The sequence below is a fragment of the Sinocyclocheilus grahami genome, unplaced genomic scaffold, assembly GCF_001515645.1.
Source record: "Sinocyclocheilus grahami isolate Dianchi unplaced genomic scaffold, SAMN03320097.WGS_v1.1 scaffold641.1, whole genome shotgun sequence".
Lineage (NCBI taxonomy): Eukaryota > Metazoa > Chordata > Actinopteri > Cypriniformes > Cyprinidae > Sinocyclocheilus > Sinocyclocheilus grahami.
In genome coordinates this window covers 1012042-1029342 of record NW_015505820.1, presented here as the reverse complement: position 1 = coordinate 1029342, position 17301 = coordinate 1012042, and the positions used below count along the sequence as shown (strand labels likewise).

At 35.0% G+C, this 17301-nt stretch overlaps 1 protein-coding gene across 4 annotated transcripts in view; it reads left to right on the top strand.

The window, feature by feature from the left end:
• LOC107558341 (disks large-associated protein 1-like) overlaps window positions 1-17301 on the top strand; it is a 155917-nt gene that overhangs the window by 104887 nt on the left and 33729 nt on the right. For 3 of the 4 annotated variants that reach the window (XM_016241995.1, XM_016241996.1, XM_016241998.1), the window contains 3 exons: window positions 637-851; window positions 3698-3878; window positions 9890-10136. In XM_016241995.1, coding sequence (XP_016097481.1) covers window positions 637-851; window positions 3698-3878; window positions 9890-10136 — 643 coding nt within the window. The remainder of the gene's footprint in view (window positions 1-636; window positions 852-3697; window positions 3879-9889; window positions 10137-17301) is intronic. The other variant, XM_016241997.1, reaches the window with a different exon arrangement.

Below are 17301 nucleotides of genomic sequence, written 5' to 3'. Positions count from 1 at the left end.
AAAGCTATATATATATATATATATATATATATATATAATAAAAATAGCAAAAGCACATAACAAATTTACTAAAACTAAAAATTTAAGTGACATGAAAATTTAAATGAAAACTGAAAATGTTAAAATTAAATCTAATTTAAGATATTCATAAATAATAATATATAATACTTAAACACTGCAACCACATTTATATATAAACATATTAATAATTACATTATATCGAGGGGTGAGAACCAAAAGGGCGTAAGTGACATTTTTGGTGAAATGGAGATATATACATCAAATGAAAGCTCTTAATGAGCTCTTTCTACTGGCAAAAGTACTGTCATCCATGAGTGTAAAAATTTTTATTATAAACAATTGAAATCAGTACACAAAGTCAGATCAAACTATGGTAAATTTTTTGTTTTGGCTCTCCTGTAAAGTTGGTGAAATGCCACTTACGCCTTTCTGGTTCTCACCCCTCGATATTATCTAATCATTTTATTTAATTTATTATCAAATTAATTATCTATTATCTGTCTACATCATGAACTGCTTTATTGCTTTATCGTTATTATTATTATGTCGTTATTATTAATTGTTGGAGTCAGATCAGGTGTTTATGAGAAGCTAACATTCTCTCACTCTCTGCAGGTTCCTCAGGATGAGTGGGGTGGCTTCTCATCTGTGGGTCAGGATGACGAGATCCCGTGCAGGAGGATGAGGAGTGGCAGCTACATCAAGGCTATGGCAGAGGAGGACAGCGGAGACTCGGACTGCAGCCCTAAACCGTCACCGAAAGTCCAGGCCCGGAGAGCCAGCTACCTGAAAGCCACCCAGCCCTCCCTCACTGAGATGGCCACACTCAAGTGAGTCTGGAAAAGTATTAGCTTGTGTATTTTGCTGCCGTGAAATCACATGGGAAATTAAATACATGTGTTGTATGTGTACATCTGGTGTGTAGGTGCGTAGACCTGCCGATCCGTCTGCAATTTCAATGAGCTGTCATCTTCTCTGGGGTCATTTTAAACATGGTATTTTACAGGCATTCCACCCACTCCACATCTCTAAGTGCTGTTGGGATGGGTCTCTGGAGACGGTGTAGTCCCATCCTTAAACCCACCTCTGTTCACACACAAATGCATACACACACTCTGTGCAATTTCATATAAAATCCCTTAATGTCCTGAGACTCTTACCACTACAGTGCAAACCTTTCACTCTCCTCTTTATTAAAAATTCAACAGAACAAAGTCATTTCATAGGGAATTTTCCTGTGCCTTTAAAGTTCTTTCCAAGTCCTCTCATTTTTTCAGTTGCACACTGTTATATCGTCTAAAAGTGGGTCTTTTTAATGAAAGAACTGATCTTGGCTTCAGTATTTATGTTAAAACCTCACATGCATATTGCTATTATAGCCGTGTACTACTATACAGTGGCAACATATCCTACTTAGAATATATACAATGAAGGGAGTCACTTTTAGGATCCCCCAGAGAGCAAACTAATTTGCGTTATAAAGAGAATCAACACTCACTTTTGGTTCTGTGTGTGAAAGCGAGCTTTGGTGTGTAAACTTTGCAAACAGCATTTGTATAATGCGAACATCATCACTGTGACAACATCAGTGCAGTGTAATTATACACCCTTGTTTTTAAAGAAATTAATACTTTTTATTCAGCAAGGGTGCACATTTATGTCATTTATCCTGCTACAAAAGATTTCTATTTCAAATAAATACTGTTCTTCCGAACTTTTCTATTCATCAAAGGACTGTGAAAAAATGTATCACAATTTCCAGATGTATTAAAAAAAATTTTTTTTAACATGATTATAAAATTATAAATATTTCTTGAGCACCAAATCAGCATACTAGAATGATTTCTGAAGAATCATGTGACATTGAAGACTGGAATAAAAGCTGCTGAGAATTCAGCTTTAATAATCAGCAGAAATAAATTTCATTTTAAAATATATTTAAATAGAAAATTAATTGAAATTGTTATAACTGTTTTACTGTATTTTTACTCAAATAAATAAGAGCATATTATTTAAAAAAAATACAATGAATTTAACAAAATGTAAATTTTGTATTATTTACATTTTATAGAATTACACTAGGATGTAGTATACTGTATATGTTTTTATATGGAAACATTATAATTCATATTATACATTTAATTTACTCAACCATATAATGTCATCAAACTCCTAATGTGCATGAATAAAGTGATGCCGTTCCAAATGAATGCATTTTGAACTCTTCAGATATTCCCTGCTCAGTGTGTAGGGAATGGCAAACACTGCGTAGGGTCCCTGTGATGTGCTCTTTTTCTTCTGCTTGACAGGAAGTGCTGCAGCATAGAATATTTATAATCAGAGCATTGTGCCTTTAACTCAGAAATGGACACACACATTCAAATACGCGTATACTCCTGTATACACACATACTTGAAACTGCTGATAATAAATCATATCTAATAAAAGTGGAAATATCTAAACCTTTGAACCATAAACTCACTTTCTGTTCAGACACACAGTAATACAGTAGACATACACTCATGTGTATTTAAACAACCTCATGTATACACCGAGAGAAAAAAAAATGTTGCGTTATGTAATAAATATGCAATCCCCTGAGGCATGTGCTCATTATAAACAGATATTTCCTTTATTTCTGCAAAACAGTTCCACAGATGTGGAACCTGAGCCATAAGCTATCTATACATTTTTTTTTTACAGCTTTTTTTAGTAAATTTTTTGTCAAGACACATGTGACTAATATTTAATATTCATTTATTTTATATGATTAGTTATACAATTTTAGTTGATGATAATGTGTCATACTGCAACAGACCAAACTTTAACCAAAACCAAACATTTTGAAAATCATTATTTATATTAAAATCAACTATAATGTTTTTGCTTTAAATAATTGAAACATGCTTAGTTTCAATGTATTACATGTATAAATAATTGATCTACAACATAAAACATGTGAAAACTGTCTTTGTAAAAAGCTGAGCTCCTTAAATAACAGTATATAATGAGAATAAATTAGCATTGTCCTATTTTTTCCACAATATGTAATTCTATGCTTTCCTTCTCATAGTACACCTCAGCAAACTTCTACTATTTTGTTGTTTTTTTCATCATTTGCTGCTTTAATTTATTTCATCCACTGTCGTCTCTTCCTCTAAATCTATTCGTGTACTTTTCCAGCAGTCTTCCCTCTTTGTTTCTCTTTTACTCCCTCTCTCTTTCTCTCTCTCTACATTCCTCACTCCAGTGTAGAATGACTAATGTGTGTTTTTTTTCTAGCTGTAACTGCATACTATTTTAAGAGCCACATCCATAATTAAGATTGACTCGACCTGGAGGGATAGAATGTGTGTTTGTGCGCTTTAATATGTTTCTGTGTTAATATTTCAAGCATTGTCCATCCACATTTAAACACAAACAGTTGAATGCTAGTACTAATTGTGAGGAGTTCATGTTTACATTGGTCTCAGATATATGAAGAGTACACTAAAACACACACACACATAAATCAGGTCGAGTTGTTTTTAGGTCAACAGTAATGAGTGTGAGATCTCTGTTGGAGGAAGACAAAGGAACATGATGAATGCGTGTGTTACAGGAGTAATCTCACCTCTCATTTCCTTCTCATCTCTCATTAAATGTACACCTGTTCTCGCTCTCTTTCTGTTTGCAGGATCAGTACGGAGTCCCATTCCCCCAAGCTGCAGATCCGGAGTCACAGTTACCTGCGAGCGGTGAGTGAGGTTTCAATCAACCGCAGTTTGGACAGTCTGGACCCGGCCGGTCTGCTGGCCTCACCCAAATTTCGCTCCCGAAACGAGAGCTACATGAGGGCCATGAGCACCATCAGCCAGGTTGGTCATTGCCCCTCGTTCTCTGGTGGAAATCACCATTAAGATACTGATCTTACACCAGTGGGAAACAACAACTGGGCCTGGATCAGATCCTAAAGGTGATTTCCAACCAGAGCCTTCCTCAACGTCAGCCTTCAAGAAGGTTTGCAAAGGGGAGGAAAACATGCAAACGAAAATAACTTATATTTTTGCTCAAGTACTCAATTTTTGCTCAATTCCATTGGTCATCTCATAGAATCATCTCATTATCATCTTTTGATCCATGCATTATTCCGAAGTTTAATTTGCGTACTATCAGTATGGTATGGATGATTAGGATTGGCATCACAAATTGTATGTTTGTGAATAGTGTGTTAAAGGTGCCCTAGTTAGTGTACTTCTTGACAGTAAGGCTAAAGCCCCAAGTATACTTCAGTTTTGACAATTAATAGTGAACATATACAGCTGAACACAATGTCATTTGATAGCATGTGCGTGCATAGGCGGTCGATACATGCACACTAAAAAGTTAAATCTTTGTGCATTTTATGTGCTTTTTCCATCTAGAAGTTATGACTGATGAAAATATTTTTGTACTCGTTCAAATTAGAGCCATGGGTATCTCTTATCCCACTCACACAATCGTTCGTTAACATGGGTGTCTGTTGTTGTTGCTGACTCTAGTGGTTGTTTGTGTTATTCCATTATTCTAGTAGTTTGTTACTTTTATTCAGATTCAATTAATTCTATTAATTATAGTAGTTTGTTGGCATTATTCCATTATTCTAGTAGTTTGTTGGTGTTATTTATTATTTTCTTTTTTTTATTATTTCTTTTTTATAAATTTTTTGCTCTGAAACATTGGCTCAGTGTTGCCACCTTTTGGACAAATTAATCAGTGCAACAATAAAATTCAAGGTGCATGTTCCAGCTGAGTAGTTCATGCGGTTAAAAATAAATTGGCATTGCACATACAGTATGTGCTTGTTACCTTGATGAAATGTATGCCTCACGCACTGTACGCATACCTTATTGTACCTTATCAAAGTATACTTTGGGCTTTTAGCTGCCACAGCTGTTTTAAATATATAAACTTAAAAGTTCACTTTTTTACGCATTTTCCTCATTAAAAAATTGTACCCCCCAAAACTTGTTCACTCATAATTTTTCAGTCATATTAAAAACTTAATTTCAGTCATTTCAGTAGCCTATTTACAGCTGTTTCATTTACATGGGAGAGGGTCGCCTTATGGGGGCCGCCATTTTGAGATCACATGACTAGCTGTATACTACTCACTTTATCTCTGTTACCCTCTTGTTATTGCACACTTTTATTCAGAATAAATTAATCATGACTAACTGCACAAAGACCATTTCTACAATGGCATATGTAACTAAAACTGGCATTTTTGTGTAATGCTGCCTCCAAACACCTAGATGTCAGTACAAGTCCAAGATGATTACCATATCAGACAGTGCAAGAGTTGGCTAGATGCTTCCAGAAATATCCAAACACAGTTCTTTTCTGCATCCCAATTCACATGCAATCCGCCCTATTTATTATTCAGAATTAGTGTGTCCCCAAATTGTAGTATGTTGAAATGAATATCTCAAAGGTACCCAGATGTTTTTTCTATTTCCGGTGAAATTTAGAATTTCAGATACATGCACACTCTAACGGTGGACACAGATTTGTTTAGAACTACAAACAAAATTTTTTTAAAAAATACTACAAAAATGGCTTTTATGTGTAAGTAAAGGTTGAAGTAAAAGGGTTTACATGATTAATAATCATCTGTAATCAATAAGTGATGCAACTGATGCCGTAAGTCACATGACACATGAAGAATGTAGTACATCCGGAACATTTCATTCATAATATTGGAGAACATACCTTTTTAATGGTCACAAAGTAAGTGCTTTATCAAATGTACAAACCCAATTCCAAAAAAGTTGGGACACTGTACAAATTGTGAATAAAAACAGAATGCAATGATGTGGAAGTTTCAAATTTCAATATTTTATTCAGAATACAACATAGATGACATATCAAATGTTTAAACTGAGAAAATTTATAATTTTAAGGGAAAAATAAGTTGATTTTAAATTTCATGGCATCAACACATCTCAAAAAAGTTGGGACAAGGCCATGTTTACCACTGTGTGGCATCCCCTCTTCTTTTTATAACAGTCTGCAAACGTCTGGGGACTGAGGAGACAAGTTGCTCAAGTTTAGGAACAGGAATGTTGTCCCATTCTTGTCTAATACAGGCTTCTAGTTGCTCAACTGTCTTAGGTCTTCTTTGTGACCTAAGACAGGTCTCATGAAATCCAAAATGAGCCAATATTTGGCATGACATTTCAAAATGTCTCACTTTCAACATTTGATATGTTATCTATATTCTATTGTGAATAAAATATAAGTTTATGAGATTTGTAAATTATTCCATTCCATTTTTACTCACAATTTGTACAGTGTCCCAACATTTTTGGTATTGGGTTTGTAGTACCCACTCACTATGCGATTTCAGACACAGTTGATTGTGTGCAACAAAAGGATATGTGGTGTCAAGATGCAGTTTTATGATGTAATAGTTTGTCCCAATACTGCTGACTTACTAATAAACTACTCAAAAGTACATGTTTTCCCCATCACCAACAAGTACATGCTAGTAAAATAATTTAATTTCTGCTCTGTCAGAATGGGCAGTTGTAGAGCCCTGCATTTCAGCCCGAGCCTGATGAGGCCCGACTTATTTACGCCCCCTATAGCTGGGCTTCGGGCCAATTTTCACATCATATACGTAGCTCACATGTGGGCCGGGCATCGGGCCTGTTTTAGGCGTCTCCTTCTTTTTATATTTTAGACTTTCATCAGTTAAGGTGATGAAAAAGATGCGCTGCGCTGGTAGAAACAACACAAGACCATGCTACCGCATCCACGACTGTCGAGACCGGCTCGCACGGTGTTTAGTGTCCCTGCCAGCAGCATAGCAACGAGTGTGCCTTCAGCGCAGCTGGAAGACTAGATTAAAACTACGGCTGCCCCGACTAAAGATTTTTCTAGTCGTTCATATAAGCCATTATTCTACTGATCGCTCGTTTATATTAATTGAATTACTTAAACATATATTAAACCATAATGAGCCTTTTGATATATATAGGCTAGCTAATCTATTCGCGTGCAAGCATAGGCATAAATCTTGCCGCAAAGCACCAGCAAAAGTATTAATGACTACGAATGTGTCGGGAAAATAGTAAGGAGATATTTTAATTATTTATTAATAAACTAGTGTTCTCATGTCTATGAGGCAAGTAGCCTATAGCCTCTATGCATTCAGGGCCGTCCTTAGGGGAGTGCAACAGGTGCAGTCGCACCTGGCCCCGCGGCGAACAGACCAAAGGGGACACCCCTACCCCAGAAGGCGATCGCAAACGGGCCGAGGGGGACCAAGGAACGCGATTGTGAACGGACCGAGGGGGACCCCGCTTCCTACCTCGCACCGGGCCCCGTGTCAGCTAAGGACGGCCCTGCATACATTAAGCACGCTTTAGCTTCCACACTCCACACAAACACTTGGCTATGCACCTGACTGCGCACATTTATCTAGGTTAAACGTTTAAACTAACATTGTGATATGCTTGAAGTGTTTCATATCTATGGATTTTATTGTAGGCAAGTCAAGTGTTGATTTGAGAAGGCTAAATTGATCAAACTTTATCGTGGTCGTCACTTTAAAAAACAAAAACTTGTGTTTTTCTAAATTACTTTAATAAAGAAACTTAAATAAATATAACCACTATGCCATTAAAAACAAAACGGAACTAGTTTAATGGCTGCAACAGTAAGCTGTGTAATGGGGAGGAGAAAAAAAAACAGTCACAGGCTCCAGTCGGACAAAGGCCAGGCTAAGGCCTAGATATAAGGCCTGTGCAGGGCTTTAGGCTGTTATAGCTAACAGGAGGAGTATACTGTATGCTAGTAACAAAATATTAAGTTTGTGGAGATGAGTTCTCATGTTTACTGTTAGTTTTAAACCTTGACGGTCAGTAAAGCCTTTTAAGCAATTTTAAGTGGTGTTCTTCTTTGTTAGCATGTGTAGCTAAGGGATTTTCAAGGTGCATTTTCAGGATTAGTGTCTGTTGCCATGGGATAAGGTGACAGGCAGCGTTTACAACCGGGACAATTTTAAGGTGAGTGTTCAGAGCCTGACAGCTCACTCAGACAAAGAGCAGCCCTAACCTTTTAAAGAGCTGCTTCCTCCCACCCTCGAAAAAAGACACTGTCCTCAGGCATATGTGTGAAAGTGTGTCCTTTCTGCTCCCTTAGGATACATCAATCATTTTGGTGACAAAAAGCTCAGTCTGCTCACCAAAAAAAAACAACATTCATTGGTCCCTCATGTGTATAGTGAATGTGTGGGCATTGTATGTGTGTACATACATACATATGTGTTGGTGTAGGTGTGTTTCTCTATGGGTTTTGAGGTTTTTATTGCTACTAGATGATTTGCAAATCTTAGTGCCTGCTTCCCTGTAGTCTCCTTTAGCCAATGGCAAACACTCTGCTGTCTATCCTCCAATCACAACTCACTATTAGTTCTCCAGTTACATAATGCTCAAAACATTGTTTCCACTTCCTTTCCAACCTTAAATCATGAGACCCTGTCCTCTGATAAGTTTCTGTATAAATCCAATCACACTTCTTCAGCTTCACTGCTGTAGTATAGAAAGAACAATAGTGATGCAGCCACACCTGATTTTGCTTTCACTTGTACAGATTTCCTCCCCTCTGCACTCTTTTTTTCCCCTGTTACCTGTATTAGTGTGTTTAACCCTTATTATTTAAGATGCAGCTTGGCTGTTAGAGGGTTAAACTGAGCCTACATGACAAAGGACATCTCAGGATTCACAATTTGCACATTTGCACATCCCCCAACAATTGATCTTACATCAATATTTAACCTATTACTAATTCCGACTCTGGTGTTTACTCATTTTGGTATTTAGGGTGTCATGACATTTTAAGCTGAAACAATGAGATTAAGTTGATTAGAAGTAAATCTATGTTAAAGTCTAGAAAAATCACCCTTAACATCACATTTTTTTCTCTCTTAAACACACTAATACACTTGTGTTTTTTATTCTTTGTGATTTTCTTTCTTGCTTTTGTATTTTGTAAAATGTTTTGTTTGATGTTTAAACATATTTCTGGAAATAAAAGGCATTTTTCCGACACTAAAAAAGGTTAATATGGCAACAAAGGACCCTTGTGAATGCAGGTATCCACTGTGTAGTACTTTTTTTTGTACTTTAAATCATATATTAACATAATTATATTAATTTAGTTAAATTATAATAACAATATATACGTTTTATAATTTATTCATGCATGCTGTTTTATTTACATTTTTAAATGTTGTATTCTAAGTATATCTAAAAAATAATATAAATAATACAATTTATATTATATACAAATAAAAATCGAGTAATGAATGAATCAAACGTATATATTATGTTAAAATACTTTTGCATTTTAAAAGTGAATAATTTTTTATAATGACTGACTATTATAAAAACATTTAGGTTTTTCAAATTTGAAATTATTCATTTTAATCTTTGGTTAACTTGTTCAGTATTTCACATCCCTTCGTGGTGTCGTCATACCATACCTTTAGTATGCCTATTGCAATTCTAGAACAGGTTTTCATAACTCAGGACTAAAAGTCATGCTATACATCTTTCAAAATGTATGAAATATTGCCTATGGTTAAAACTCACCTTAATCCAGGGCTAAGTTTAGCGTTAAAAGTCAAATGTGTTTTTGTAGAGCTTTGCAGAACTTCTTATGATCTCACTAGAATTATCTGCCTTCTTAATACAATTATTTAAAGTAATTGTACATTAGTAAGCCTTGAGCTAACATCTTGAAAGCTGCTCATTCAGTCAGGAGTGTTTATGCAACTATCCCATGACAGGAGGGTAAAGGGGTAATATGACAGTATGTGGTGATGTGTTGTCTCCCCCTGCAGGTGAGCGAGGTGGAAGTGAACGGGCAGATCGAGGCCGTGTGTGAGAGTATGTTCAGTGAAATGGAGTCTCAGGCTGTAGATGCTCTGGATTTGCCGGGGTCCAGATGCTTCCGCATGAGGAGCCACAGTTATGTGCGGGCCATTGAAAAGGGCTGCTCGCAGGAGGAAGAAGAGGAGAGAGCGACACGTCAAGCCATCTCACCACCTCGAAATACAACTACTGTTAGAACCATCCAGAACAGTACAGGTACGAGCACCTTAAAACCTGGTAAAACAACTACTATTATTGTAGTTTTAATAATGGGTTTAAGGGTCAGTGACATGCCTTATTTTTTTTTTTAACGCAGTGTAATTCATACTTAAAATCTCTTGAATTAACCTTTTCTGTGATAAAGTTTTCAATTTCTATATTCAAAATTATTTTGATGTTTTTTTGTAGGCATAAAGTCAAAACTGTCCGGGTGGTATAACCACCTGATTTTGTAACAAAGAAAAAAGGGGCTCAAGTAGTTTGGAATAATATTTTCTTTTAAAAATATTACCAAGTACTAATGGCAAGTCTTTTTTTTTTTATTGAAAATAATGATTAGGATGTGCACAAACATCTGTGGTGTTTGGAAAATATATTATATATAATAATTTTTACTTGTTTACTCATAGTTTAGAAGGGCCCTAGCTGCAGTCTCACGTGTGACCCCCCCAAAAAAAAGTTTACTTTATTATTTTTAATAATTGCATTTCTTATAACTTGGCACGTTTTTTTAAACTAGATATTTAAAGATTTTTTCCCCACATTATTACTAATTTTAAAAATCTTTTGTCATTGACCCATCATAACTTTATATAAAGTATATAGATATATTATGTTGGTACAGTCAACTGTAGCTGTTGAATATAACTTTTGCATTTTAAATGGCTTTATAAATCCAGACATTCTTACTGCTATAAAAATAAAGGTTCTTTATTGGGATTGATGGTTCCATGAAGGTCCTTTAACATCTATGGAACCTTTCCATTGCACAAAAGGTTCTTTATAGTGGAAAAAAAGAATCTCCCACATGAGTCTATGGATATAGGAGGACATAAAAAAAATTAAATAAAGAGCATTAGTCTGAGCCCTGCCACATCACCTCAACCAAACAAATTAGCATCAAGAATTTTATTTACAGTTCATGGAACAGAGAAAATGTATTGCAATAAAAAAAATTCAAAGGGAAGCAATGGCTTCAGGAGGGGGCAAGGCCAAAATAACAAAGTAATCGAACTAAGGAGGTAAAACCTCTAAATAATCTACCAAAGAAAAAAAAACGAACTCCCTTCCTAGCCCCAAAACAGGAGAAAACAGTTAAACAAAAATGGCACCCACCTCCTTACAGCTTCCAAATAAACAAACAAACCAACAATCAGTAAAGTAACTAATAAACTGTACCTAAACTGATAAAGTTAAATAACATTAATCTACACACTTAACTGCAAATGTAAACATTGGAGACAATTGCCACAATAGATAAAAAAACAAAAAAACAAGCAATACAATACTAAAGAGTAGAAAGTTAAGCAACTATAGTTCAACAGCAAGAATGTAATTTGCAACAACCAACTGGGGACTGTGACAAAAACAATGCTCTGGGGAAAGTTCTTGGGGAAGAGTTTCTTCTCTGCTTTTGTGCTGCCTCTCTCTTGACTGGTAAGCAGCCGCAGCTGAGGGCAATCAGCTACCTGCCAGATGGATTGAGTAGGAGGAGCCAAAGGGAAAACTGAGAGAGAAACACAAATGCAAGAAAACACAGCTCTTGTAATGTCCCATAACAATAAAGAACACGTCGCTGGACGTAACATTAGATTATGAAAATATTTTTCCACTAGGAACATTTTTTTTATTTTAAGAACTTCTCACTGAAAGGTTCTTTACAGAACCCCCCAAAAAATTTTTATATGGCAGTGCTGTGAAAAACATTTTTGGAACATTTATTTTTAAGAGTGTACCATTGAAAAATGTACAGTCTTCCCACTTTCCCTCCCAACAGTATTCCATTTTTCTCTTCCTTCCATCTTTCACTCTCTCGGTCACTTCATCTGAATGAAGGTCTCTTCCATCCTTCTCTCTTGTGCGGCATGTTGTTTAATTACAGCGATTAGAGAGTCTCATTCTTTCTCCTCATCACACTGTCATCAGGGTTGTAGTCAGCTAATTAAAAACATTTACAGACAAGTCGGACGAAGGGAGGCTGGAGAGAAAGAGAAAGAGCTGTTGAGACAAATTAGAATGAGAGAAAGGAAACAGACAGACACATAATAGATAGAGACGAGAGTTTGGGATTTGGGGAATGACTTCTGCATTTTGAAAAAAGCTAAATTATCGACTGTATCGACCATATAATCGTGTATCTTACACTTGGGACTATTGACAAATATATAAATATATAAAGTGTTAATATAAACATTAAAAATATTATAGTACTGGTTGGTTGTCAACATTGTTGGGTGTAATACGTTACTGTAATTAAATTACTTATCCACTGAAAAAAGTAAAGTAAGGGATTATTGTTCATTTTTAGGTAATTTAATTACAGTTACTTATATAGTATTTGCGTTACATACTGTAAATTATTTCAGCAGTTCTAAAATCAATATTGAATTTGAAATCTAAATTTATAGTCTTAAGGTAAAATTGAATGCAGCGTATTTAACCCTCTGCGTGCCGGCGCGTTCACTTGTAGTTTTTCCTGATAAGAGAGAAAAGGACCTAAAATACCCAGATACAGATAAGACTAAAATCTATCGAATCTATAAATGGTATACTTTTATTTGTGTACACTGACAATAACAACAAAACATTGTGCTTTTGTAAAATAAACAAAACAAAAACAGGGTGCGCTTTCTGCTGTTTTGGTCTCTGTGAACTTCTTTCTGAAACGCGTCACAAAAACAAACCGAAACTCGGCGAATACTTGACACACAGACGTGATAAATATGTCTATAGAAAACTTGAAGTGTCTACTTTTAAATGAACCAATTCAAATTGAAAATGAATATTCTCTGATTATGTAATCCGTATAAAACTAAAGCGAGGAACAGTCTTTCCCGTCTGAGATCATTATCTGCAGCCATACCTGTGCGCAAACGCCCTTGTCACCTAGATACAAAAAATTGATTAAAAAAATCAAGATTCATCTACTTGTCATTGTTTTTGGAAGAAGACTTGAGGAATAAGCCGGAATTTACCTCAGAAGAACAGTGCGATCTGACGTGGCTTTATTCAGCGAGAAGATCATTTCTTACATTAGTTAATGTGTTATGTTTTAGGCTCCATAATTGTACGCATTTTACTAGTTGCGCTTTTCTTTTTTTATCTTGCCAAAGTGAAATGTGTGAAAGAGAATAAAATATGCTGAAATATGATATGCTATGATATGTTGTATACATGTACAGTATGTCAGTGTGTATGAAATATGGTACTAATTGCTTTGAAAAGTTTAATGCTTACAGCTTGATACATGTACCTCTGGTTTCACAGACAAGGCTGAAGTCTAGTCCCAGATTAAATACATTTCTGAGCTGTTTTAACTGAAAGAAACTTGCACTGACATACCTTAAAATATGTCAGTTCCATTGTTTTATCGCAAGATGCACCAGTAATGTTCTCTTCTGGCACATTTATAAAAGTTACTTAAAAATTTACTTTTCTTAAGCTTTTTTGTTATTTGGATATTTTGCAGAGTAATTCTGTTTGTTAACTAAAGAAGGTTACATTTTTTATTAAAATGCTTAAGTATTACAGTTGTTTTAAAGCTAAAATGCTAAACTATTCCATGTTTACCTCAAACTTAAATAATTAAGAGTTTAATTTCTACGCATCAAGGTTTATAGGGATTTTATGAAGTAATTAACGATTTCACAGACAAGGCTGAAGTCTAGTCCCAGATTAAATACATTTCTGAGCTGTTTTAACTGAAAGAAACTTGCACTGACATACCTTAAAATATGTCAGTTCCATTGTTTTATCGCAAGATGCACCAGTAATGTTCTCTTCTGGCACATTTATAAAAGTTACTTAAAAATTTACTTTTCTTAAGCTTTTTTGTTATTTGGATATTTTGCAGAGTAATTCTGTTTGTTAACTAAAGAAGGTTACATTTTTTATTAAAATGCTTAAGTATTACAGTTGTTTTAAAGCTAAAATGCTAAACTATTCCATGTTTACCTCAAACTTAAATAATTAAGAGTTTCATTTCTACGCATCAAGGTTTATAGGGATTTTATGAAGTAATTAACGATTCGAATGATTAAGTTACTTATTGAGTAATTAAGTTACTTTTTTAGACAGAGTAATTATAAAAGTAATTGAAATACAATATTGATGATGTAATTAGTAATAAGTAATTAATTACTTTTTTAAAGTAACCTACACTGGTTGTCAATAGTATATACTAGTATTGAAAACAGTTGTGCTGTCTAATATATTTCTGGGAACTGTGATAAATTTTTTGATTAATAGAGAGTTCAAAAGAACAGCATTTATTTGAAATTGTTTTGTAAACTATAGATGTCTTTACAGCAATTTAATGAATCCTTGCTGAATAACAGTATTAGTTCCTTTAAAAAATCTTACTGACCCCAAACCTTTGAACTGTACTTCAAGTTTGAACAATTTAATCTCATTAAAGTCATCAGAGTAAGTCTCATTAAAGTTTTTGCATTTTTATTTATTTTTGTACATTGCTTTAAAAATAACTTTCACATGTAACACATTTCTTTTATACACATTTTTTTTTTCATTTAATGCACACAGTTTCTTTTGTTTGTTTCTAAAAGTCTAATTCATTTATTTCAGATCATGAATCAACAAAGACTAACATCTCAGGTAAAGTAGTAGATACTTTATTGGACTGAGCTGAATGTTTGCTAAAAACCATCTCTTTACATGAAAGTGGTTTTAGTTGGGTTTGATTTTTTAAAACTGTTTTAGTCCATTATTTGGCATCTAATTGATCCATTCAGGCATATTTGCAGACCGTCTGTGACCATTATTGGTGGCCATTATACATGGACAGGGTATTTAGCCAAGATAGTGCAAGGGAAGCCACTTGTCGTGTGAGTGCCCATTGCTTGTGGAACAGGCTTGGAGTGAACCAATTAGATTGTGGAAAGATTTGATTGACTTAATCAGTTAACCCAAACAAACTGTGTGGAAGAGTTTAGCTGGGCAGTTAGATTTAATATGTGAGAGAAGTAATGTTCTCCTCCTGTAAAATGAAGAGTGGAGAGAGAATAAGAGAATTCCTTCATTTTCAAAGAGAGTTGGCGATTTAAGGAAGAATGACACCATTGGTGACGAAACGTTAAGCAACTTCTATGCAACATTTGGGTTTGATGCATTATGCAAATGAATCCTGATGTGATGTGAGAGTTTAAATAGCGGTGCTCACATGATCCACCTCCAGCAGTTATACTGGATTGCTGACATGGAACAAAAAGTACAGTAGCTTGCCAACCTCGAGCGGTTAAATCACTGTCAATGTGAACAGCCTTCATGAGGAGTCATCGGCAGAACACATGACCTGAAGGCAAAATGAAAACAAACAACCAATATGCTTTATATTGATGTACACTAAATGAAACACAAGCACACCTGATGTTTTTCCTCAGGCTTTGTGACTAAAAACACACATACACACATTATCGACTTATTGTCGCAGAAGAAATCGATCATAGGGAGCTAAAAGGTCAAAAAACAAGCGGAAAAAAAAAACCTCCAGCATTGGCTGAAAGCATAACTCTCTGGATTGAAATATGTTTATTCTGTGTATATCTGCATGTTATAGATATTCAGTACAACACAATTGTCACGAGTGTGATATTATTTTTATGCTCACAAAAAAGTTCTGTAAACAAGACGTTGATATTGAATAATGTACGTTTTTGACTAAATCAGTCCAGTTAGTTGAAAATATTCCATTTCATTGGTGAGAGAAACCTTCTCTGGAGTGAAAAAATCACTCACATACTCTGGTCTGGATCTAGGGCTGGGTGCTAAATCAAAGTCTTGATGATCAGGATTGTGTTGTTAAAAATACAGTTTATTGAAACATTACATTAAAGGTATTTGTTATTATTATTTGTATTAGTTTTATTGTTATTATTTTTTAACAAACATTACATTGGTTTTTATTATTATTATTATAACAAAAATCACACAACCATGATATTTTTTTCCTTCGTGCAATCTTGTTTTAAATTAATTGTTATATTTTCATTTTATTACATTTTAAAATGATGATTAAATTGTTGAAGTTTATTAATGAACTTATTGGACACATACATTTATATTAATTTAGAAAACAGAATTTAGAAAACAAAAGGGATTTCATGGGGCTCTGAATTAAAAGATAGCTTGCTCTCTGGAGTTTACTTGTAAACAAATATTCATTCTTGAGGTCTAACAAACGTAGAATTCATTTCATTCCCCATGAATGGTATGAAATGAATGTTGCTATAAATATCGATATTATACATGAAAAAAATATTTAAATATAATAGTTTTTGATAATATTCTTGACCATATCGCTCAGTCCTATCTGGAACACAGTAAACACAAACAGTTTGGTAACGCTTTAAAATAAGGTTCCATTTGTTAACTATATATAATGCATTAACTAACAATGAGCAATACATTTGTTACAGTATTTATTAATCTTTATTAATGTTTGTTAATAAAAATACAACTGTTAGTTGTTAGTCCATGTTAGCTCAGGTTTATTAACTAACATTAAAAGATACAACTTCTCATTTTAATAATGTATGATGGAATTAACATTAAAGGGGTCATATGATGCGATTTCAATATTTCCTTTCTCTTTGAAGTGTTACAAGCTCTTGGTGCATAAAGAAGATCTGTAAAGTTGCAAAGACTAAAGTCTCAAATCCAAAGAGATATTCTTTATAAAAGTTAAGAGTCAACACGCCCCCTCATGTCTACGTCACGATGTGGGAAGATTTGCATAACGCCACCCAAATGTTCACGCAAAGAAAGAAGGCGTAACTTTTATTCTCGCTGTAGTATTGTTGTTGCCGCCGCCACCGCCATGTCGTGAAGGTGCTGTGTGTTTCGTTGTGAAAGAGAAACTACTTTCTTTGGCCTTCCAAAAGAGGACAATATCCTCTTCGTCATGCCTAGAGCTGATCCGTGCTGGTTGCTGAGGAAATACATCAACTTCGCGCTGTGGATCGCCGGATCGGCTTTCAGCGTGGACGAAGCGGAGTCCAGCCCGGGGTCGTCACACGTGGTTGCCGCAAGCCCGCCGGGTGCTCCTTCGTCGAATCCGCCGGCCGTTCCTCACTCTAGGCCTCCGCTCACTCAAGGCCACCGTGTGTGACGCTGTGTGTTGTGAAAGTGAAACTACTTTGTTTGG